Source organism: Heterodontus francisci, chromosome 10 (assembly GCF_036365525.1).
Source record: "Heterodontus francisci isolate sHetFra1 chromosome 10, sHetFra1.hap1, whole genome shotgun sequence".
In the NCBI taxonomy this organism is placed as follows: Eukaryota; Metazoa; Chordata; class Chondrichthyes; order Heterodontiformes; family Heterodontidae; genus Heterodontus; species Heterodontus francisci.
Genome location: NC_090380.1, coordinates 26604125 through 26629006, shown reverse-complemented (window position 1 = coordinate 26629006; position 24882 = coordinate 26604125). Strand labels below are relative to the sequence as shown.

General features: G+C 44.4%; 1 protein-coding gene across 2 annotated transcripts in view; it reads right to left on the bottom strand.

Annotated features, from left to right (window-relative positions):
- cdadc1 (cytidine and dCMP deaminase domain containing 1) overlaps nt 1–24407 on the bottom strand; it is a 59660-nt gene extending 35253 nt beyond the window's left edge. Inside the window, exons 1-5 of one of the 2 annotated variants that reach the window (XM_068040300.1) lie at nt 24194–24283; nt 23418–23649; nt 20075–20166; nt 9518–9695; nt 8363–8944 (exon numbers count right to left, since the gene is read on the bottom strand). In XM_068040300.1, the coding sequence (XP_067896401.1) occupies nt 8363–8944; nt 9518–9695; nt 20075–20113 (799 nt within the window). In that variant the 5' untranslated portion in view covers nt 20114–20166; nt 23418–23649; nt 24194–24283. Of the gene's footprint in view, nt 1–8362; nt 8945–9517; nt 9696–20074; nt 20167–23417; nt 23650–24193 lie in introns of both variants that reach the window. The other variant, XM_068040299.1, reaches the window with a different exon arrangement.
- Between the last annotated feature and the right edge of the window lie 475 nt (nt 24408–24882).

Genomic DNA, 24882 nt, shown 5'->3' with positions numbered 1-24882 from the left:
TACATGTTTGTGCTTGGGGTCAGGCTGCTCTGTTTTTGGTCCATTTGTCTTTCAGCACACTATTAACATACTCTTTGCCTTTGCTCCATGACCTTCTGGTCAGTTATTCTCTGTGACCCTGTCCTATCAACAGCTTCTCTTTTGTTATCTCTTTCCTACCCCCGCTTTACTTGCTTAAAACCTTTTACATTTCTAATATCTGCCAGTTCTGATGAAGGGTCACCTGACCTGAAACGTTAACTCTACTTCTCTCTCCACACGTGCTGCCAGACCTGCTGAGTATTTCTAGCATTTCTTGTTTGTGTTTCAGATTTCCAGCATCTGCAGTACTTTGCTTTTATTGAGGATGGGGGTATTTGTGGAGCCCCCTCCTCCTGCCAGTTGTTTAATTGTCCACCACCACTCACGACTGGACGTAGCAGGACTGCAGAGTTTAGATTTGATCCGTTGGTTGTGGGATCGCTTAGCCCTGTCCATCACCTGCATCTTCTGCTGTCTGGCATGCAAGTAGTCCTGTGTTGTAGTTTCACCATTTCAAAACCTGAAACCCTAATTAGTTAAATAAAATACAATAGAGATGGCAGGGCAGGGTATATTTTGCAGCTGTAGCATGCAGGAGCTGGTGAAGACCAGCGTGATCCACAGCAACCACATCTGCAGTAAGTGTCGGCAGCTCAAGGAACTTCGGCTCAGAGTTCAGAAGCTAGAATCTGAGCTTCGGACACTGCGGTGCATCAGGGAGGGAGAAATTTATCTGGACATTGTGTTCCAGGAGGCAATCACATCCCTTAGGTTAAGTACTTCAGATTTGATCCATGGTCAGAGACAGAAGGGTGTGACTATAAGCGAGCCAGGTATGGAGACCCAGAAGGTAGCAGTGGAGGAGACTCAGCCCTTGTACTTGCCCGACAGGTTCAAGGTTCTTGCAGCCTATGTGTACAAGAGCAGGGATGTTGAGCAAACTGACCACAGCGCCGTGGTGCAGGGGCCAGTCAAGTGCGGGGAGTGAAAAGAAATGTAGTCATAGTAAGGGACAGTATAGTTAGGGGGTGTTCTCTGCAGCTGAGAGCACGAGTCCTGAAGGCTGTTTTGCCTGCTTGGGGCTGGAGAGGAACTTGGAGTGGGAGGGGAAGGACCGAGCTGTCCTGGTCCATGTAGGAACCAACGACATAAGTAGGTCTAAGAGAGAGGCTCTGCTAAGGGAGTATGAGTGGCTAGGGGCTAAATTAAAAAGCAGAACCACAAAGGTAATAATTGCTGGACTACTAACTCAGCCACGAGCAAATCGGCAGAGAGTAAATAAGATCGGAGTTAAATGCGTGGCTCAAAGATTGGTGTGGGAAGTAATGGGTTTCAATTCATGAGAGCACTGCCACCAGGACTGGGGAAATAGGGAGCTGTTCCTTTGGGATGGGCTTCACTGGAACGGAGCTGGGACCAGTGGTCTGGTGAATCAAATAACTAGAGCTGTAGAGAGAGCTTTAAACTAAACAGTGGGGGAGAGGGTTCAGGTGAGGGAAAATTTAGGAAGTTAAAGTGAAAGGACGAGTAATACTGCAGGGTAGCAATATGGATAATGATAACCAGAGTGTGGCAGGAAGAGACGTAGTGTACAAACATAAGAGTGCACCAGCAAATAGGGACAGAGTAGGGAAAAATGGTAAAAAGACAGAATTAAAGGCTCTTTATCTAATTGCACACAGCATTCATAACAAGATGGGTGAATTGATGGCACAAATAGAAATAAATGGGTATGATGTGATAGCCATTACAGAGATTTGGTTGCAAGGTGGCCAAGACTGGGAACTAAATATTCAAGAGTATTTGACATTTCAGAAGGATAGGAAGAAAGGAAAAAGGAGGTGAGGTAGCTATGGTAATAAAGGACCAGATCTGTAGTGAGAAATGATCTTGGCTTGGAAGATCAAGATTAAGAATTAATTTGAGTGGAGATGAGAAATAGCAAAGAAGTCACTGGTGGGACTAGTTTTTCAGATTGGAGTCCCGTGACCAGTGGTGTGCGGCAGGGATCGGTGCTGGGCCCTCTGTTGTTTGTCATATATATTAATGACTTGGATGTGAATGTAGGGGGCATGATTAGTAAGTTTGCAGATGACACCAAAATTGATGGCATAGTGGACAGTGAAGAAGGTTGTCTAAAGTTACAACAGGATATAGATAAACTGGGAAAGTGGGCAAGGGATTGGCAATTGGAATTTAACGCCGACAAGTGCAAATTGATGCATTTTGGGAAGTTAAACCAGGGCAGGACATATAGTGAATGGCAAGGCCCTGGGGAGTGTTGTTGAGCAGAGACATCTTGGGGTGCAAGTACATAGTTCCCTGAAACTGGCAACACAGGCAGACAGGGTGGTGAAGAAGGCGTATGGCATGCTTGCCCTCATCGGCTGAGGCATTGAGTACAAGAGTTGGGGCGTCATGTTACAGTTGTACATAACGTTGGTTAGGCCGCATTTGGAGTACTGTGTGCAGTTCTGGTTGCCGCAGTACAGGAAAGATGTGATTAAGCTAGAGAGGGTGCAGAAAAGATTCACAAGGATGGTGCCTGGTTTGGAGATTGGATAGGCTGGATCTCTTTTCCCCGGAGCGAAGGAGGCCGAGAGGGGACATGATAGAGGTATATAAAATTATGAGGGGCATAGATAGGGTAGATAGCCAGAGTCTGTTTCCCATGGTGGGGGTGACTAAAACTAGAGGGCATAGACTTAAGGTGAGTGGGAGGAGGTTTAAAGGGGATCAAAGGGGTAAATTTTTCACACAAAGACTAGTGGGTATCTGGAATGAGCTGCCAGAGGAGGTGGTGGAGGCAGGAACAGTAGCAACATTTAAGAGGCATCTGGACAGGTACATGAATGAGCAAGGCATAGAGGGATATGGAATTAATGTAGGCAGGCGGGATTAGTATAGATAGGCATTACGGAAAGCATGGATGCGGTGGGCGAAGGGGCCTGTTTCTATGCTGTGCGACTCTGACTTTATAGGCCCAACAGTAGCTATACTGGACAGTAGGACAGAGTATAAATCAAGAAATAATGGGGGTTTGTGAGAAATGTACAACATTGTGGGCGATTTTAATTTTTATACGGATTGGAAAAATCAAATTGGCAAAGGTAGCCTTGAGGACGAGTTCATAGAGTGCTTTTGGGACAATTTATTAGAACAATAAGTTCTAGAACCAACCAGGGAACAAGCCATTTTACACTTGGTAATGTGTAATGAGACAGGATTATTTAATGATCTCATAGTAAGGGATCCTCTATGTAGCAGTAATCACAACATGATAGAATTTCATTTGAGGGTAAGAAACTTGGGGCTGAAACTAGTGTCTTAAACTTAAATAAAGGCAATTACAAAGGTATGATGACAGAGTTGACTAAAATGGACTGGGAAATAGGTTAAAATGCAAGATGGTAGCAACGCAGTAGCAGATATTTCATAACTCAAAACAAAGATATATTCCATTGAGAAAGAAAGACTATGAGGAGGATGCACCATGGTTAACTAAGGAAGTTAAGGATGGTATCAAATTGAAAGAAAAGGTATACAATGCTGTGAAGATTAGTGGCAGGCCAGAAGATTGGGAAAACTTTAGAAACCAACAAAGGATGATTTTTTAAAAAGGGGGAAAGTAGAATGACAGTAAAGTAGTAATAAATATAAAGACAGACAGTAAGAGGTTCTACAAAAAGGGAGTAGCTAAAGTAAACATTGGTCCCTTAGAGGAGGAGACTGGGAAATTAATAATGGGAGACAAGGAAATGGCAGAAACTTTGAACAAATATTTTGTACCTGTCTTTGCAGTCGAACACACTAAAAGCATTCCAATAATAGTAGAAAATCAAGGGGCAAAAGGGAGGAACTTAAAAATCACTAGAGAAAAAGTACTAGGAAAACTAATGGGGCTAAAGGCTGAAAAGTACCCTGGACCTGAAGGCCTGCATCCTAGGGTCTTAACTAAAGTGGCTGTAGAGATAGTGGATGCATTGGTTGAAATCTTCCAAAATTCCCTAGATTCTGGAAAAGGTCCCAGCGGATTGGAAAGCAGCAAATGTAACACCCCTATTCAAGAAAGGAGGGAGAGAAAGTGGAAAACTATAGGCCAGTTAGCCCAATATCTTTCATTGGGAAAATGCTGGAATATATCATTAAAGAAGTAGTAGCAGGACATTTAGAAAATCATAATACAATCAAGCAGAATCAACACGCTTTTATGAAAGGGAAGTGATGTTTGATGAATTCTTTGAGGATGTAACGAGCAGTGTGGATAAAGGGGAACTATTAGATGTAGAGTATTTGGATCTCCAAAAGGCATTCGATAAGGTGCCACATAAAAGGTTACTGCACAAGGTAAGAGCTAATGATGTTGGGGGTAATATATTAGTTAGCCAATCCTCTATCCATGCTAACAGGAAATATAGTGTGTCGGGATAAATGGGTCATTTTCAGTTGGCAAACTATAACTAGTGGGATGCCACAGGGATCAACACTATATAGACATTGTGCAATCTACATTACTAAATGACTTGGATGAAGGGACAGAGTGTATTGTAGCCAAATTTGCTGATAATACAATGATAGGTGAAAAAGCAAGTTGCGAGGAGCACGCAGAGAGTCTGCAACAGGATATAGATAGGTTAAGCGAGTGGGCAAAAATTTGGAAGATAGAGTACAATATGGGAAAATGTGAGGTTATCCATTTTGGCAGGAAGATTCGAAAAGCAAAAATATTATTTAAATGGAGAGACACTACAGAATGCTGTGGTACGGAGGGATCTGGGTGCCCTCGTACATGAATCACAAAAAGTTAGCATGTAGGTACAGCAGGTAATTAGAAAGGTAAATGGAAGTGGGATGGAATACAAAAGTAGGGAAATCTTGCTACAACTGTGCAGGGCTTTGCTGAAGCCACACCTTGAGTACTGCGAACAGTTCTGGTCTCTTTATTTAAGGAGGGATATACTTGCATTGGAGGCAGTTTCACGCGGTTGATTCCTGGGATGAAGGGGTTGTCTTTTGAGGACAGTTTGAGAAGGTTGGGCCTATATTCATTGGAGTTAAGAGGAATGTGAAGTAATCTTATAGAAACATATGAGAGAAGGCTTGACGGGGTAGATGCTGAGAGGTGGTTTCCACTGCTGGGGGAATCTAGAACTAGGGGACAGTTTCAGAATAAGGGGTCTCCCATTTAAAACAGAAATGAGGAGGAATTTCTTCTCTCAGAGGGTGGCAAATCTTTGGAATTCTCTAACCCAGAGAGCAGCGGAGGCTGGGTTATTGACTATCTTCAAAACTGAGTTTGACAGATTTTTGATCTACAAGGGAGTCAAGAGTTATGGGGGCCAGCTGGAAAGTGGAATTGAGGCCACAATCAGATCAGCCATGATCTTATTGAATGGCGGAGCAGGCTCAAAGGGTTGAATGGCCTACTCCTCCTCCTATTTCTTATGGATGTGATAGCAATTTGTCCATCGCTGCAGTGGCGCAAAATTGCTGAAGCAATACAACAGGTGACGTACACAAGTTAGAAAAACCTTGCATGTTATTGATACTGAAAGATACACACCTCACAGTTACAATATTTAATCGTATTAACCTTCACCTTAAAAATCACTTATCAAATAGCTATGCTTTGCCCTTGCCAAAAATTAACATATATACATTTCTGCATTTGGTTAAAGTTTAAGCACTTGTAACTGATGCTTCCTTCCCCAGAATTATTCTCTCGGTTCTTTAAAAATATTTCCCCATTAAGCTTTGGAGCAATGGAGTTTTAGTTCCTGTGGAGGCTGCGGTTAGGATAGCAGTGCCTAGCAAATGTTTGCCCACCATCGAGTCTCCAATATCTAGAGCCTCCAACAGGTCATCATTCATCATGCTCTGGACCTGACTTTGGCTGTAATCTTCAAACTCAAAGCACCTCAAACATTTCCATCTAATGCAAAGATCAGTCCCTGTCAGTGACCAAAAAACCCTCCTCCTAAACAGCACTTTTACCTCAGAAATGTCACTTTACAACTCAAAATGGATAATAGCCAAAAATAAGTGCGTCTTTTTGATTTTCTTTCCCCTTGTGCCTCATGATTATATGTAAATTTTCTGTCTGATTGTCAAGAAATGTATTTGGTGCACTCTGGGTTCTGAATTCTACAGAAGGGTGAAAATTACAACTCCCACAATGCATCCCTCTCACACATAGAATTTAAGAGCTAGAACTTTCTGACACAGCTGTTGGGTCTTTTTTGTCTGGTTGACATGAAATGTGGGTTATCGCAGTGCACTCTAGATAATGTAGTTTCACAAGAGAGGGTGAACACTGTTACTCCCAATATTTTCCACCTGGCTGTCATATGATGCAGGCCCTTGCGGTGCACTCTGAGAATTGCAGTTCCACAGGATACCAATGAAAACAAACTTTCATAGCATCCCAACACAGAATTTATAGTTTTGTGCTTCAGTTGCAGAATCCAAGCTTGAGGAACTGAGCGGAACTCTGGCACCAGGTAACCGAGAGAGAGGGACCAACCAGTACTAAGGAAACTGCACATTTAGAAACATTTCTTCCATACACAAGTCATTTTTACACATAGGTATTATTTTTTAAAATTATGTAATTTTTAAAATACAGTATGAATGTAATATTAACATTTATGCAGCAGGTGTGAAAAGAATCAACATGGTCTGCATAAGGGAAAAATCAACATTTATGACCACAAGGGGAAGAGGGGAAATGGGTGTGAACAGAGAGATATGGATAGAAAAACAAAGGGCAAGAGAAGGGTGGAAGAGAAATTGGGAGGGTGGAAGTAGACTGGGAAATAAGAGGGGCAGAAGTGGAAGAAGAGAGAAGGAGGTAGGTGTGGAGGGGTGGTGTGAGAAGAGAGAAAGAGGGAGAAAGGGAGAGGGGTGGGGGAAAGAGAGGGAAACAGAGAGGTGGGAGAAGTGACTGCTGATGAAAACAAATTCAGATCAGTGGGGTAGGTGAATTGAGGCATTAAAAAAAGCTCACCTGAAGGATAGATATAGCCAGTAGGGAGTGGTGCTGTGGATGAGAAATGCTGGAAGTGGGGGTGGGGTGGGGAAGGGGTGGTTGTGGGTACCTGTAAAAGGGAAATGAAGCTGAACAGGACAATTGCATCCAGTGGTGAGCAGAGGTCACGACCTTGCTCAGTGTGGAGCAGAAGGCCTGGACAGCTGGTCAGCTGCATATTTCAGCCCCATCCTTCCAAGCTGGCTGAGGATTTTCTAAGTTTTTCCAAGAGCATAGAACGAACTTGGAGATACACCCAGTACTGCTCCTAGGATGGCTGGTTTTACAAGGATCAGAAAATTTGGGGAGCAAAAGCATCAGATAGGTGATATCCACCCCACGAGGAAATGTATTAGCACAAGGCACAGTGGCGCAGTGGTTAGCACTGCAGCCTCACAGCTCCAGCGACCCAGGTTCAATTCTGGGTACTGCCTGTGCGGAGTTTGCAAGTTCTCCCTGTGTCTGCGTGGGTTTCCTCCAGGTGCTCCGGTTTCCTCCCACATGCCAAAGACTTGCAGGTTGATAGGTAAATTGGCCATTAGCAATTGCCCCTAGTATAGGTAGGTGGTAGGGGAATATAGGGACAGGTGGGGATGTGGTAGGAATATGGGGTTAGTGTAGGATTAGTATAAATGGGTGGTTAATGGTCGGCACAGACTCGGTGGGCTGAAGGGCCTGTTTCAGTGCTGTATCTCTAAATTTAAATCTAAAAATGTTGTACCGCTATTTTACCATTCACTTAATTATCACAATTAAAAAGAAAACAAGATGACTTGCATTTATATAGCATCTTTCATGACCTCAGGACATCCTAAAGCACTTTACGGTCACTGAACGTTGTGGATTCAAGCCCCACTGCAGAGGCTAGAGCACACAATCCAGGCTGACACATCAATGCTATACTGAGGGGGTGCTGCACTGTTGGACATGCTATCTTTCGGATGAGACGTTATAAAGGCCACCCTCTCAGGTTGACGTAAAAGATCCCATGGGCCTATTACAAAGAAAAACAGTGGAGTTCTCCCCGAGTCTTGACCAATATTTATCCCTCAACCAATATCACTAAAACACAGATTATCTGATCATTACCACATTGCTGTTTGTGGAACTTTGCTGTGCGCTAACTGGCTGCTGCATTTCCTGCATTACAATAGTGAGTACACTTCAGAAGTATACCATTGGTTGCAAAGTACTTTCCAAGGTCCTGCTGTCATGCAAGGTACTTCACAAATGCAAGTTCTTGATTAGTTAATGGATGTTAAAGATCACACTTGTCTGTGCACCACAAAACTAGGACCAGATTAGTCCTCTCACCTGTCCGATATGCCAATAACCTGGCTTGAACCATGCAGTGTCTTGCAAAGTCTTGGAATTCATTGTTTGTGTGCTCGTTGCATGATCTGTCCGAATCATCGCAATAAAATCTGAACGTTCCGTACTCTGGAACGCTACAGTCGACAGTTGCTAATAAAAAGACAAGGTCCTCCATTTTCTGCCTCAAGTTAGTAAAATGAACATCGTCACACACATTCTCTAAGCCAATAGTCTTTAAGATTTCTTTGTGCGTCTCACTGTTGGAAATCAAGAACAATTTCTCAAATTCCCGTAATCGTTTTCTTCTGCACTCAGCAAAAAAATCCTCAAGTTTAAAATCTGGGTCCATGGCGACTATGCTTTGCAAAAATTCGCACTTTTTTGAAGTTTCTTCTATAAACTGAAGCATGTTGTAAGCCAGGGGCTGAAGCAAGGTGCAGACACGAGCACGACTATTGGACTTGAGTCTTTCCACAGCTTTAGCATCTAACTTTGCATCTGAGCAGCAGTTATTCATTACCTTGTCCTCAGCTAGACTTATCTCTGGGTCACCAGGCCAGTAGGATATTCGATTGACTCCAGCTAAAATTAAATATTTTACAAAAAAAGCAGAAATAAAAAAAAGTGGACATTTGTTTGGTGGCAATTGTGCAGTTTTGTTTCATAGAATCATACAGCAAAGAAGGAAGCCATTCAGCACAATACGCTTGAGCTATCCCTTTGAAAGAGCTATCCAATTAATTCCAGACCCCTGTTCTTTCTCCACAGCCCTGTAAATTATTCCTTTTCAAGTATATTTCCAATTCCCTTTTGAAAGCCTCTCATTTTTCCTTCCAAAATGCATCATTTTATACTTATCTGCAGTAAATTCCATCTGCTATGTGTCTTCCCACTTCATCAGTTGTCTATGTCCTCCTAAAGTCTGCTGTTATCCTCTTCACTCTTGACTACATTTCCAAGTTTTGTGTCATCTGAAAACTTTGAAATGATGCCCCCATACCCAAGTTGAGGGCGTTAATATATAATTAAAAATAATGGCGGTACCAATACCAACCCCGGGGGAACAACACTATACTTTCTTCCAATCTAATAAGAACAACAGTTCACCATTACTGTCTACTGGCATTTTATCAAACACTTTTTGACTGTACCTACCATTCAAAACCATCTTTAAACAGGTTGAGCATGGTTTCCTTGAGAAGTAGAGATCACAATCTTTCAACCTGGACCCATGTTTGACAACAGCAATTTGGCCTGCATGCAGCTCCGTGCTTGAACAGTGTAGGCCGATAATTTTTGAACTGTGCACAACAACCAGGCCATTTCGTCGCCGCTAAAAATGAAAAAACGTTCAGTGAATAGGAAACCTACATACCCAAATTGAAAGTTCTAAAACAAACAACAGCAAGGACTTGACAAAATGGATCAATGAAATAAACTCTACAGGTACTAGGGCAGGCCAAGCGACTGCGTATCCTGTAGCGAGCGGCTCACCTCCTGACTCCCCAAAGTCTCTCCACCACCTACAAGGTACAAGTAAGGAAAGGGATGGAATACTCTCCACTTGTCTGGATGGATGCAACTGCAACACCACTCAAGAAGCTCAACACCATCCTGGACAAAACAGTCCAAGCCAACACCTCCACCACAAGGGCAGCAGGTGCATGGGAACACCATCACTTCAAAGCATCCCCAGTCACACACCATTCTGACTTGGACATATATTACTGTTCCTTCATTGTCATTGGGTTAAAATAACGGAATTCCCTCCCTAACAACTACACCACATGGATTACAGTAGTTCAAAGCGGCAGCTCACTATCTTCTCACAGCAACGAGGGATGGACAATAAATGTCAGCATTGCCAGTGACGCCCACATCCTGAGAATTTTTTTTTTAAAACAGAGCACAAACTAATAATAATTACATTGTTCCCCCCGCCACATTAATCTTACGTGGGATTTAATGCTGAAATACCTTTTTTCTGTTTATTATTAATAATGTAATTTTTTTTAAATTCAATCATGGGATGTGGGCGTCACTGGCCAGGCCAGCATTTATTGCCCATCCCTAATTGCCCTCGAGAAGGTGGTGGTGAGCAGCCTTCTTGAACTGCTGCAGTCCATGTGGGGTAGGTACACCCACAGTGCTGTTAGGAAGGGAGTTCCAGGATGTTGACCCAGCGACAGGGAAGGAATAGCGATATAGTTCCAAGTCAGGATAGTGTGTGACTTGGAGGGAAACTTGCAGGTAGTGGTGTTCCCATGCATTTGCCGCCCTTGTCCTTCTAGTTGGTAGAGGTTGCAGGTTTAGAAGGTGCTGTCGAAGGAGCCTTGGTGTGTTGCTGCAGCGCATCTTGTAGATGGTACACACTGCTGCCACTGTGCGTCGGTGGTGGAGGGAGTGATTGTTTGTAGATGGGATGACAATCAAGCGGGCTGCTTTGTCCTGGATGGTGTCGAGCTTCTTGAGTGTTGTTGGAGCTGCACCCATCCAGGCAAGTGGAGAGTATTCCATCACACTCCTGACCTGTGTCTTGTAGATGGTGGACAGGCTTTGGGGAGTCAGGAGATGAGTTACTCGCTGCAGGATTCCTAGCCTCTGACCTGCTCTTGTAGCCAGGGTATTTATATGGCTACTCCAGTTCAGTTTCTGGTCAATGGTAGCCCCTAGGATGTTGATAATGGGGGATTCAGCGATGGTAATGCCATTGAAGGTCAAGGGGAGATAGTTAGATTCTCTCTTATTGGAGATGGTCATTGCTTGGCACTTGTGTGGCACGAATGTTACTTGCCACTTATCAGCCCAAGCCTAGATATTGTTCAAGTCTTTCTGCATTTCTACACGGACTGCTTCAGTATCTGAGGAGTCACGAATGGTGCTGAATATTGTGCAATCATCAACGAACATCCCCACTTCTGACCTTATGATTGAAGGAAGGTCATTGACGAAGCAGCTGAAGATGGTTGGGCATAGGACACTACCCTGAGGAACTCCTGCAGTGATGTCCTGGAGCTCAGATGATTGACCTCCAACAACCACAACCATCTTCCTTTGCGCTAGGTATGACTCCAACCAGTGGAGGGTTTTCCCCGATTCCCACTGACCTCAGTTTTGCTAGGGCTCCTTGGTGCCATACTCGGTCAAATGCTGCCTTGATGCCAAGGGCAGTCACTCTCACCTCACCTCTGGAGTTCAGCTCTTGTGTCAATGTTTGAACCAAGGCTGTAATGAGGTCAGGAGGTGAGTAGCCCTGGTGGAACCCAAACTGAGCGTCACTGAGAAGGTTATTGCTAAGCAAGTGCTGCTTGATGGCACTGTTGATGACACTTTCCATCACTTTATTGATGATTGAGAGTAGGCTGATGGGGCGGTAATTGGCCGGATTGGACTGGTCCTGCTTTTTGTGTACAGGACATACCTCGGCAATTTTCCACATTGCAGGGTAGATGCCAGTGCCATAGCTGTACTGGAACATCTTGGCTAGGGGCGCGGCAAGTTCTGGAGCGCAGGTCTTCAGTACTATTGCCCGAATGATGTCAGGGCCCGTAGCCTTTGCAGTATCTAGTGCCTTCAGTCGTTTCTTGATATCACGCGGAGTAAATTGAATTGGCTGAAGACTGGCATCTGTGATGCTGGGGACTTCAGGAGGAGGCTGAGATGGATCATCAACTCAGCACTTCTGGCTGAAGATAGTTGCAAATGCTTCAAACTTGTCTTTTGCACTGATGTGCTGGGCTCCCCCATCATTGAGGATGGGGATATTTGTGGAGCCACCTCCTCCAGTTAGTTGTTTAATTATCCACCACCATTCACAGCTGGATGTGGCAGGACTGCAGAGCTTAGATCTGAGCCGTTGGTTATGGGATCACTTGGCTCTGTCTAGCGCATGCTGCTTACGCAGTTTGGCACACAGATAGTCCTGTGCTGTAGCCTCACCAGGTTGACACCTCATTTTGAGGTATGCGTGGTTCTGCTTCTGGCATGCTCTCCTGCACTCTTCATTGAACCAGGCTTGGTCTCCTGGCTTGTTGGTAATGGTAGAGTGGGGGACATGCTGGGCCATGAGGTTACACATTTGGATGAGTACAATTCTGCTGCTGCTGATGGCCCACAGCGCCTCATGGATGCCCAGTTTTGCATTGCTAGATCTATTTGAAATCTATCCCATTTAGCACAGTGATAGTGCCACACAACACAAAGGAGGGTATCCTCAATGTGAAGGTGGGGCTTCGTCTCCACAATGACGGTGCGGTGGTCACTCCTACCAATACTGTCATGGACAGATGCATCTGCAGCAGGCAGATTGGTGAGGACGACGTCAAGTATGTTTTCCCCTCTTGTTGGTTCCCTCACCACCTGCCGCATACCCAGTCTAGCAGATATGTCCTTTAGGACTCGGCCAGCTCGGTCAGTAGTGGTGCTACCAAGTCACTCTTGATGGTGGACATTGAAGTCCCCCACCCAGAGTACATTCTGTGCCCTTGCCACCCTCAGTGCTTCCTCCAAGTGCTGTTCAACATGGAGGAGTACTGACTCATCAGCTGAGGGCGGTAGGTGATAATTGTAGCAATTGTAGAAAATTTGATGTCGGTGAGGGTAAGAGACAATGATTTTGAAAGGATATCTCACCCAATCACTTGGAAATACATGCTGAAGATGTGCAACTTGTATTATTTCATTTTTTGCCAAGTCATGTTTAGATAACTAATAAGGCATTTTTCGTTCCCTATTACAGTCACTCCTTTTGTTTTAAACCTACTTCATTTTTTTATTAAAAGATGGCGACATCAAATGGCTGGTTAATGCTGTCATTGAATTCTACTAAATGTGGTGATGCTGCTTCAAGAGGCTATTTGTGGCAATTTTGCATGGGCACAAAAATAATGGGCGGAATCTACTGGAGAGAGGGGTCTCGTAGCATGCCCAGTTAGTTAAACTTTTTCCTGCTTCAGCTCAAAATATTTTTTCCCATAAAGTTGCTGGAAGTGTGAGCTGGTAATGATGCAGCACGGGCAAAAGGGCATCCGGGGCCTGTGTGAACAGTGGGACAAACAATGCATCTCTTTAAACAATGAGATTTATGGAATGAGAAATAAACAGAGGAAAGACTGAGAAAGAGGCTGAACTGAAGTGGATGCATTCAATGTTATATCAGGCACAGAAAGAGGAATGGAGGGAAAGAGGAGGAAAAAGACTTGCACGTCCACTGGACGTCTCAAAGTGCTTTACAGTCAATCAAGTACTTTTGAAGTGTAGTCACTGTTGTAATGTAGGAAACATGGCAGCCAAGTTGCACACAGCAAACTCCCACAAACAGCAATGTGATAATGACCAGATAATGTTTTGGTGAGGTTGATTGAGGGATAAATATTGGCCAGGACACCAGGAATAACTCCCCTGCTCTTCTTCAAAATAGTGCCATGGAATCTTTTACATCCAGCCAAGCAGGCAGATGGGTCCTCTGTTTAACATCTTATCCAAATGATGGAACATTTGAGGCCCCAAGATTTGAACTCAGATCAATAGATTTAAACTCCGGAGAGCTAACCATTACACCATGGGAAGATTGAATTAAAAGAAAAGGAAAAGTAAGAAATACATTTTAATTATAATTTGACATTTTAAAATCTTCCCAACAATTCACAACCTGAAGGAATGAGACTCCACATTTCTGGGCCAGAGGTTGATTAACAGTCATTAATATTTATCACATTGTTAAAAAGGTACTTGCACAGTTATCTATCGGACTTAAATGTCTGTAGTGAGTCTAATGGCCAATTAATGTGCAAGTGAGCTACATCATGAAAATCTCGGGAACGTTACTTGCGATGTATCATTTTTGTGAAGATGACAGAGTGGCGGAGCTTGGCCAGCACTTCTGGTGATTCACAATTCACAGGGTATCTCTTCCTCGCCAGAAGTTACTGGCCGATTTTCACAATAACAGTATGCATCATCCTGGTGCCATTTTTTTTCAGCAAATTACAGTCTAATATATTTTCAGTCATAGTATTAGGAAAGAAGGTACATTTATATAGCACATTTCATGATCTCAGGAAGCCCCAAAGCATTTAACAGCCAATTAAGTACTTTTGAAATCTGGTCATTGTTGCAAGATAGGAAACACTGCAGCCAATTCGCACCCAAAAAGGTCTGACAAACAGCAATGTGACAGCAATCAGATAATTTGTTTTAGAGATGTTGGTTGAAGGATAAGTACTGGCCAGGACAATGGGGAAAACTTCCCTGCTCTTTTTCAAATAAGATCATAGGACCTTTCACATCCACCTGAGAGGGCAGTTGGAGTCTAGATTGAAGCGGTTTACCTATCACTGAAACAATATGTAAAGCATCCGCAATTTGTATAACATCAACCTCCATATGGACTGCTACAATATAAATTAAATAAAGGACTGGCACTTAATCATCTGAGCTGCAGGGACACCAACAGCAGCAAATGTCATTAACGTGCTTGGCTCTAAATTACAAAGTTGTCAGTTCACTTTCAGCATCAGCTAACCCTGCAGTAGTACAACACTAGATTGGAGGGTGTGACCCTTCAGATGAGATTACAACCAAACAAAAGCAAAATACTGTGGGTGCTGGAAATCTGAAACAAAAACAGGAAAGGCTGGAAATACTTAACAGGTCAGGCAGTATCAGTGGAGACAGAAACAGAGTTAACGTTTCAGGTTGTGACCTTTCAGTAATTCATCAGGAGTGATTGTAAACAGAGAATAATGGACATTCAGAACTAATTATAAAGGGGAAAACAAAATACCTGACAGGGAAACAATTTCAACAAAAGGTTTGAAATGATTATGTTGCCTTTCAGTTTACTCTGAATGAGCCAACAAAACCTTGACATATTTACAGAGTGCATGCTCACAAATTGTGGGTGCCCACACTTTTTTTTTTTAAAGTGGGTCACTGTTTAGTTGCTGTACACATAGAAGTTATTAGGCTCTTTTCCCACCCCTCCCAGATTCAGGCTACTAATGAATTCAGACCCTTGCCCCAAAATACCCATTCACCTTTCTCCCCCCCACCCCCAACTCAAATTTCTACCCTCTGACCTGAGGACACCAACTCCCTAGAGAATGGTAATAGCAGCATTGGTTGCCTCACTACTGGACCCAAGTGCCATTAATCATGTGACAGCCCCAGGTAAATGGTGATAAGACTACCCTGGGGTGGGCGGGGTGTCTGTAGAACAGTTGGGAAACACTGCAGCTCATCCCAATCCTGTCCATATGTGTACATTTCCAGAAGAGGTTACTGTATAGCCATCAGGAGGCAGATACTTGCCTGATTTTCCCTACCCTTCCATAGAGACACTGCGGAATTGTAGAGCCCAGCTACTGGCTCAACTGAGATCGCCCAGCTCAGCAGAGACGGGAACAAACCTGGGATTTCCTCATTTGTAGGGAACACAGACTCTGAGTAATCAGGGAGACAGCATTCACATTTTAATCTCCTGCTCAATTTTTAGTCCTCTCCCAAAGTTAAGTCAATGTACGAAGTATTGGAAACATTTACTTTCAATTCTGATAATATTAAATCAACAGTTAGGTGAGTGATGTGGAAACTTTGTGTACACATAGGGTGTTTTCTGCTCTAAAATTTCATTCAGTTTCCTGCTCCATTCTGATCTATGCAGTGTTTAACTGTTTTCCCTGGGATTTCTTGGCTTTCCCTAGCTTTTTTTTTTTAAAATGTTCCATTGTACAATCTTTATTTAAGCACCAGCTCCATTTTCTCCAAAGCAAATGGTCCCACCACTACCTAGGTCTGATTTCCCTATATTCCATTAAGATAAGAAAAAGTTAAGCAAAACAACTCAGGCTAAATTAAAAGAAAAACCTTACTTAGGCAAAATGACACCTTCCCATAGGGAAGGTGGGAAAAATCAGAGGGCATATCATCCCAGACTGCTGTTGCAAATATCATGAAAAGTTTAAGAACAGCAACAAAGAACAAGTCATCTACCATTAGGTAACCAGTGGACATAGTAAAACAGCTTTTGAAAAACCATTATGGAAGCAACTAAGGGGTGAACTTCCTCTTCATATGTTAAGTGCCCTCCCTTTGGCACTGTGACACGGTTGCAGGTATGTTTATGTACAAATGTGAACTGGGCATTTCCTGAAAGACCAACATTCCAAAAACACAAATACAACTGCGAGACAATTAGAATAAACATGCAATAATGTTGCTAAGTTACTACTTAAGCATGACAAAGCCACCAATGACTCCATTTGTGAAATCAGCTGCAAGTATTATTGCAACAGTGAAGTAATTCAGCAAGTAGCCAAGGAAGCAACAGAAAAGAACCAAAAACAAGAAATGCTGGATTCACTCAGCAGGTCTGGCAGCATCTGTGGAAAGAGAAGCAGAGTTAACGTTTCGGGTCAGTGACCCTTCTTCGGAACTGACAAATATTAGAAAAGTCACAGATTATAAACAAGTGAGGTGGGGGTTGGGCAAGAGATAACAAAGGAGAAGGTGCAGATTGGACCAGGCCACATAGCTGACCAAAAGCAACAGAAAAGACCTTGCTTCAGTGAAGATTTTTCAAATTGGAAAAGACCCTCATGGCCAAAGATTAATACAAGCAGGGAAGCAACAATAGAGAGGCTCGATGAGGTGTGCGTACTCATTTGATGTGGCAGGAATCATGCAGATAGCTGTCAGATATCAACAAAAGTGAAAAAGGTCAACATTGGAGACAGATATAGTGTACCTTACATTGCCCTGATAGAAAATTCCAAACATATTAAACTATTCAGCAAATTAATTAGGAATGTGATCCAAGTGAGGCACAAATGCAAGCAATGTACATAAATAAGTAGTAAAAGAACAGGTTAGACAGGCTTGGCGTGTCTACCCTGAGGCACAGTGTGGCTTTCGAGCAGAGAGATCGACCATTGACATGCTGTTCTCCCTTTGTCAGCTACAGGAGAAATGCCGTGAACAACAGATGCCCCTCTACGTTGCTTTCATCGATCTCACCAAAGCCTTTGACCTCGTCAGCAGACGTGGTCTCTTCAGACTACTAGAAAAGATCAGATGTCCACCAAAGCTACTAAGTATCATCACCTCATTCCATGACAATATGAAAGGCACAATTCAGCATAGCGGCACCTCATCAGACCCCTTTCCTATCCTGAGTGGTGTGAAACAGGGCTGTGTTCTCGCACCTACACTGTTTGGGATCATCTTCTCCCAGCTGCTCTCACATGCGTTCAAGTCTTCAGAAGAAGGAATTTTCCTCCGCACAAGATTAGATGGCAGGTTGTTCAACCTTGCCATCTAAGAGCGAAGACCAAAGTACGGAAAGTCCTCATCATGGAACTCCTCTTTGCTGACAATGGTGCATTAACATCTCACACTGAAGAGTGTCTGCAGAGTCTCATCGACAGGTTTGTGGCTGCCTGCAACGAATTTGGCCTAACCATCAGCCTCAAGAAAATGAACATCACGGGACAGGACGTCAGAAATGCTCCATCCATCAATATCGGCGACCACGCTCGGAAGTGGTTCAAGAGTTCACTTACCTAGGCTCAACTATCACCAGTAACCTGTCTCTAGATGAAGAAATCAACAAGTGCATGGGAAAGGCTTCCACTGCTATGTCCAGACTGGCCATGAGAGTGTGGGAAAATGGCGCACTGACACGGAACACAAAAGTCCGAGTGTATCAAGCCTGTGTCCTCAGTACCTTGCTCTACGGCAGCGAGGCCTGGACAACGTACGTCAGCCAAGAGCAACGTCTCAATTCATTCCATCTTCGCTGCCTCCGGAGAATCCTTGGCATCAGGTGGCAGGACTGTATCGCCAACACAGAAGTCCTCGAGGTGGCCAACATCCCCAGCATATACACCCTACTGAGCCAGCGGCGCTTGAGATGGCTTGGCCATGTGAGCCGCATGGAAGATGGCAGGATCCCCAAGGACACATTGTACAGCAAGCTCGTCACTGGTATCAGACCCACCGGCCGTCCATGTCTCCACTTTAAAGACGTCTGCAAACGTGACATGAAGTCCTGTGACATTGATCACAAGTCATGGGAGTCAGTTGCCAGCGATCGCCAGAGCTGGTGGGCAGCCATAAAGGCGGGGAGCCATAAGGCGGGGCTAAAGTGTGGCGAGTCGAAGAGACTTAGCAGTTGGCAGGAAAAAAGACAGAAGCGCAAGGGGAGAGCCAACTGTCTAACAGCCCCGACAACCAATTTTATCTGCAGCACCTGTGGAAGAGTCTGTCACTCTAGAATTGGCCTTTATAGCCACTCCAGGCGCTGCTCCACAAACCACTGACCACCTCCAGGCGTTTGCCCATTGTCTCTTGAGACAAGGAGGCCAAAGAAGAAGAAAAGAACAGGTTACATATACATTGACATGATAAGATCCTGCAGACAACAGATAAATGCCTATCAGTATGTATACCAATAACAATACAAATTTAAGCACCAACATCCCACTAAGTGCTACTAGCAAGGTTACAAATTGTACTGTACTATCCACAACATCAGACTGATACAAGGATCGCTGTGCAGGATTTAAAGGAGGAAACTGGTCAATGAGAGGCTGACGCAAAAGTCCCCTTTATACACCACGGAATACTGTGCTGTTTGTGGTTCCTGTGCATCAGAGCTCTCCTGGTCTTGCAAGGTCCCATATTGTTCCTCAGCAACTTCTACTGTAAGATTTCTGCCCATAGTGGCATTGTGCAGCACTAGTGCACTACTGTAATTCTGGAAACTCTTCCTGGACCATATTGTAAGACCAAAGCAGTCCAAAATATCTGAGGCATTGAGCACTCCAAATACCTGCTCTACAAGTCTCCCAGTACACCCAATTACTTTTAGTGCACTGCCAGAATACAGAAATTGGGAAAGAAGTGTAACCAGCAATGTAACTGTGGGGTATTAAAGCTCTCCCAGGAACTAAGCTGGTTTCCTCTGGAAGAACTGGAGTAAATTTAATTGTTTGAGTGCAAAGGCGTCAGAGTGCTCCCCAGAAACCACACAGTCGTTTGCATGATTTTCTGGCAGTCTTATGCAATTTGCACTCAAAGTAATCTAACTTTCTGTGAAAGTGCACAAAATTGCATCATGAACATCAGTAACCATTCTTTGTTCTATTGTCTAGTAACTCAGTACATCACCAGCTTTTATTGTATATAACATATGCAATATATGCATAAGTCCAATACAGTGGAATTTGGAACATGGCCCACTTAATTTCCTTTCAGCAAGGTCTTAGCTCAACAGAAAAAGCAGAATTCAGTCACAATGTTTACACCAGTTTATGCAAGGAAGGAATTTTAGGAAAAGCACTGGAAGTGGAGGAGTCCCCTGTTGGGACAAAGTCCAGGAATTCACCTGCATTAATGCTCCATTTATGTGCAACGTAAGTGTAATTACCTGCAGAATTTTGCAGCACCCAGCCTATGACTGTACATAGTCAATGCACACTGCTCAAATACATAAAAATAGACAGTTGTTAATCTGACTGGAATCATCACATAAAATGATTGATAATGTAGAAGTTGTCTTATTTGATGACTGAAATAACGAGACAAAGATAATAGTACCCAATATGTCAGCATCAAGTGATATAATGTAAAATGGCTGACATATAATCCATGCACTTTTCGACATTATTAAGCTGCTTATCTTCAGTATGATCAGCTAGGCAAATGCCGTACCTGAATTGTCTTCTGTTCATTATTTGGAAAAAGTTCCATCCATAGACTAAGGAGAGTGAAAAGGTTTACTTTGGAAAGCCTAGGGCTCAGTCCTAGGAAATAAAAGAAGCCATTGTTAATTTGCACATTACTAAATTAAGTCCTTGTGCAAGTTGTCCTTTTTCAATTTGTACAAAGCAGTTACCAAATGAAATGCTAAAGACAGTGCTAACAGATTAACTTATCAAAAAGTGTAAGTAAATACTGAAATAATCAGGCGCATTAAAATACCAAGGCCTGCCTTCCTACAGATGGAATACCTTGCATTTATAGGAGCACCTTTAACATAGAGAAATGACCAAAGCCGCATCACAGATATGCAAAACAGACAAAATTGGATGCTAAATAAAGGAGGAGATACTACTTGGGGTCAAGTAGGTAGGTTTAAAGGAAGATCCCAGAAGTGGATAGAGAAGTGGAGAGACAGAGAGGTTTTGGAAGAGAATTCCAGAGCACAAAGTCTACACTGCTAAAGAAACAGCTACCAATGGTTGGACAAAACAAGGATAGGATGCACAGGAGGCCATAATTGGAGGAGCGGAGAGTTATGGGGCTGAAGGAAGTTAGAGATGGTGGGGGTGAGGGAGCAAGGACACGAAGGGATTTGAACATGAGGATGAGAATTTTAACTTGAAGACATAGGGGCCTGGGAACCAAAGTTGGCCAGCGAGGATAGGAGTGTTGGGTGGACAAGACTTTTGAATGAGCTGAAGTTGACAGACCACAGAAGGTGGGAGGCTGGTCAGAAGAACATTGGAGTGGTCATGTCTGGAGGTAACGATGGCACAGATGAAGGTTTCAGCATCAGATCGGCTGATGTAGGGGCAATGTTATGGAAGTGAAAGGAGGCTGTCTTTGTGGGAGAGGATACGGGGTGGAAAGCTCAGCTCACCTCCTGAAGTCCCTTCTCTTCAACTGTGCTTTCACCCTCATCCTTGTTTATTGTACTTTCCCTTTTAAGTTTGGTGCCTACACCTTGTCTACTGACCTGTACAGTGTTTGGTAACACTCCTCTGTGCCTGATGTGAGCCAATCAGCTGCAAGAAATTTGCCTATCTAGATACAGATATTTAGCCTAATATCTGTTGTCAGGAAATTACTAGACTCTATAATATAGGATAGAGTGACTGAGCACCTTAAAAATTTACAGCTGATCAGAGAAGCAGCAGCATGGATTTGTAAAGGGTAGGTCATGCCTGGCGAACTTGATGGAATTTTCTAGGTGTCTCCTGATAGTGCAGAGTGATCGCCGACGTCATCAGTGCGTCTGAACATTTGCCAACACGAATCCATGCACACTCACACAGACATCACATCATGACATCAGCACGTTATGACATAACCACGCACTGAGCAGGCGAATGGCCAATCACCGGGGGCGGGGCGGACAGCAAGCAGTGACCGGGGGGTTGGGTGGGGGGGGGGGGGGGGGGAGAGGAGTGGCAGGGTGGGGAGCGAGTGGCGAGGCAGGGGGCAAGTGGCGGGTGGGGGAAGTGGCAAGGCGTGAAGCAGCAAGCGGTCAGGATTGATGGGAGGGAACGGCGAGCAGATGGGCACGGGACTGGTGAAGAGAAGCGGGGATCACGGGAGGGAGTGGGGAAGAGAAAGCGGCAATTGAGGCACTGATCGTGGAAGGGTGCAGGTTACTGTTGTGGGGGGTGGGGGGGTGGGGGGGGGTTGGGTTCAATTTGCTATTTGTGTGTCAAATAGAGCAGCGCCATCTTTATTACTGGCAGCTGCCTGAGACATTGCAGACTGTGACGTTTAAGTCATGAGGCTACATTAGCACATATGCCAGTAGTGTGTCACCTAGTAGTTGTGTTGTCAGCAAATGCAACATTGAATTTTTTTGAGGACGTGACTAAGGTAGAGTTCAGGGAAATGTCTAGTTATTTATATGGACATCCAGAAATAAAGTTCTGCATAAGAGGCTGTTAACTGAAGTTGATGCTCATGGAATTGAAGGCAAATTATTGATCTGGTTAGGAGATTCACTGGGCAGCAGGGCACAGAGCAGGGATAATCAGTAGGTACCCTAATTGGCAGGATGTGTCCGATGAAAGGTCATATACCTAAAACAGTAACTCTGTTTCTCTCTCCACAGATGCTGCCAGACCTGATGAGTGTTTCCAGCATTTTCTGTTTTTATTTCAGATTGCCAGCATCCACAATATTTTCCTTTTGTGTCCCATGGGGGCATGTGTTGGGGCCTCAACTATTCACTGTATTTATTAATGACTTAGATGACGGGATAGAGAGCGACATATCCAAGTTTGCTGATGACACAAAGATAGGCGGCATTGCAAGCAGTGTAGGTGGAAGCATAATATTAAAAAGGAGATATTAATTGATTAAGTGAATGGGCAAAACTGTGGTAAACTGATTTCAATATAGGCAAGTGAGTGGTCATTCACTTTGTACCTAAAAAGGATAGATCTGAGTACTTTCTAAATGATGAAAAACTAGAAACAATGGAGGTCCAAAATGACTTAGGGATCCATGTACATAGATAATTAAGATGTCATGGACGGGTACAAAAAAAAATCAAAATGGCTAATGGAATGCTGGCCTTTATATGTAGAGGACCAGAATATAAGGGTTAGAAGTCATGCTACAACTATACAAAGTCCTGGTTAGACCACACATGGTGTACTGTGTTCAATTCTGGGCATTACACCTTAGGAAGGATATATTGGCCTTGGAGCAAGTGCAGCATAGATTTACCAGAATTATATCTTCTAGTCCCTGGAATTTAGAAAATTAATTAATTTTTCAAAGATTTCAGTTTGATATATTTCAAATAAACCTTGAAACCCCACACCTACCCTTCTTCCTCCTGCCCTCTCATTAAAGCAGCATTAGTCTTCACTCAACATTTGGAATGGCTCATCAAGAATGTTAACCACACAGGATGATTGCATAACTAAAACAAGAAAGTTCAGGCTAACCAGGCATGACTTTAAATGAACTACAGATCCTGCAGGGAAAAGTTCTCTGGAATGAATACAGGATTGTGCAGAAACATGTTATAAGGGTGATCAAGAAGGGACAAAGAGACCTGCAGATACAAAATAGGTCAGAGATAAAAGATGCAAACAGGCTCAAGAGATCTAAACAAAAGGACCAGCACAAGACATTCTGAATGATTACATCCTCCAACTATTCACAAAGGAAGATACAAACAACACGTCCTTCCCAAACAGACTTAATGACTGATACAGAAGAGAAGTTTAAAGGTTTCAAAAACAATACACCATCCGAGGGTGCTAAAATCAACTTAGGACAAGATTTGAGAGTTACTTACATTTATTGTGAGGAAGTCACTGGTAACATGTACAGCATGTAGGCCTGCTTTCAATATATTGGCATTCTAGGGCCTGCATGGGGCCCATATTCAAAAGGGATGACAAATCAGGAATTTTCTCCCTAAATCTCTCCATCTCGCCTCCTTAAAAGCTCTCTCAGACCAACTTGTCCCAACATCTCCTCCTTTGGTCACTGTCAATTTTTGTCTGATTACACGTCTGTGAAGCGCCCTGTGGATGTTCCGCTATATTTGAGTAATTCAGAATCAAACAGGAAACCAAAATCGCAAATCATTTTCTTCAGCCTAAAGGCAGCGGGCAGGTAGGAGGATGGGGATCAGTGGCGAGAGGAACAGAGTTTGAGGTTGTGAGGGGCCAAAACCGCCGGCTTTGGTTTTCCCAATATTTAGTTAGGGGAAATTTCAGCGCATCCAGGACTGGATGTGGGAAAAGTAGCCTCACAACAGAAGAGAACCTTTTCAGTCATTCCCTATTCACAACCCCTCACTCTCAAGGTGCTGCACCTCAATGGTTTCTGGGGTTGTCAACATAGTTAATAAAGCTCCTGGTGGACTTTAGTGATGTCAACTAGTTAAAACCGCAAACACTGACTGGCACCACAACAGAAAACATACAAGGTCCTGTTGCCCTGACCCCAGTCCCCTGGCCCAAGATCTCTGGCCTCCAGGCCCCCGACCCCAGCACCAGTCCTCCTGCCCGGCATCTCACCAACTGGCAGTGACAGTGGGCCACAGCAGCCACTGGCTGCCCTCACCTCTGGCGTTGCAGTCCGTCTGTGCGCTTCTCTCCTTCCGCTCTCCATCCTCACTCTTTGGCGCACACCCCTCGAAGTGGTTCATGGTCCGAAAGCCGCTGCTACTGAAAGTGGGGAAACTGTCTTAATCCCGGGGGCGCTGACGAACTGACTGACCCGACGGCGAAATAACAAGGTGCAGAACCAAAACAGAGCACCAATCGTCGCAACTTCCTCCCCAGCAACCGGTAGCGTCAGCGCGTGCCGAAACGTCATGATATCGAATGCCGCGACCGGATTGGTCAGAACAGGGGGCGGGGCAGGGGAGGGATGAAGGGGCGGGGCAGAGGAGGGTGAAGGGGCGGGGAGAAGGGACTGGGGCGGGGCAGAGGAGGGTGAAGGGGCGGGGAGAAGGGACTGGGGCGGGGCAGAGGAGGGTGAAGGGGCGGGGCGAAGGGACTGGGGCGGGACAGAGGAGGGCGAAGGGGCGGAGCGGAGGGACTGGGGCGGGGCAGAGGAGGGTGAAGGGGCGGGGCGAAGGGACTGGGGCGGGGCAGAGGAGGGCGAAGGGGCGGGGCGAAGGGACTGGGGCGGGGCAGAGGAGGGTGAAGGGGCGGGGCGGGGCAGAGGAGGGTGAAGGGGCGGGGCGAAGGGACTGGGGCGGGGCAGAGGAGGGTGAAGGGGCGGAGTGGAGGGACTGGGGCGGGACA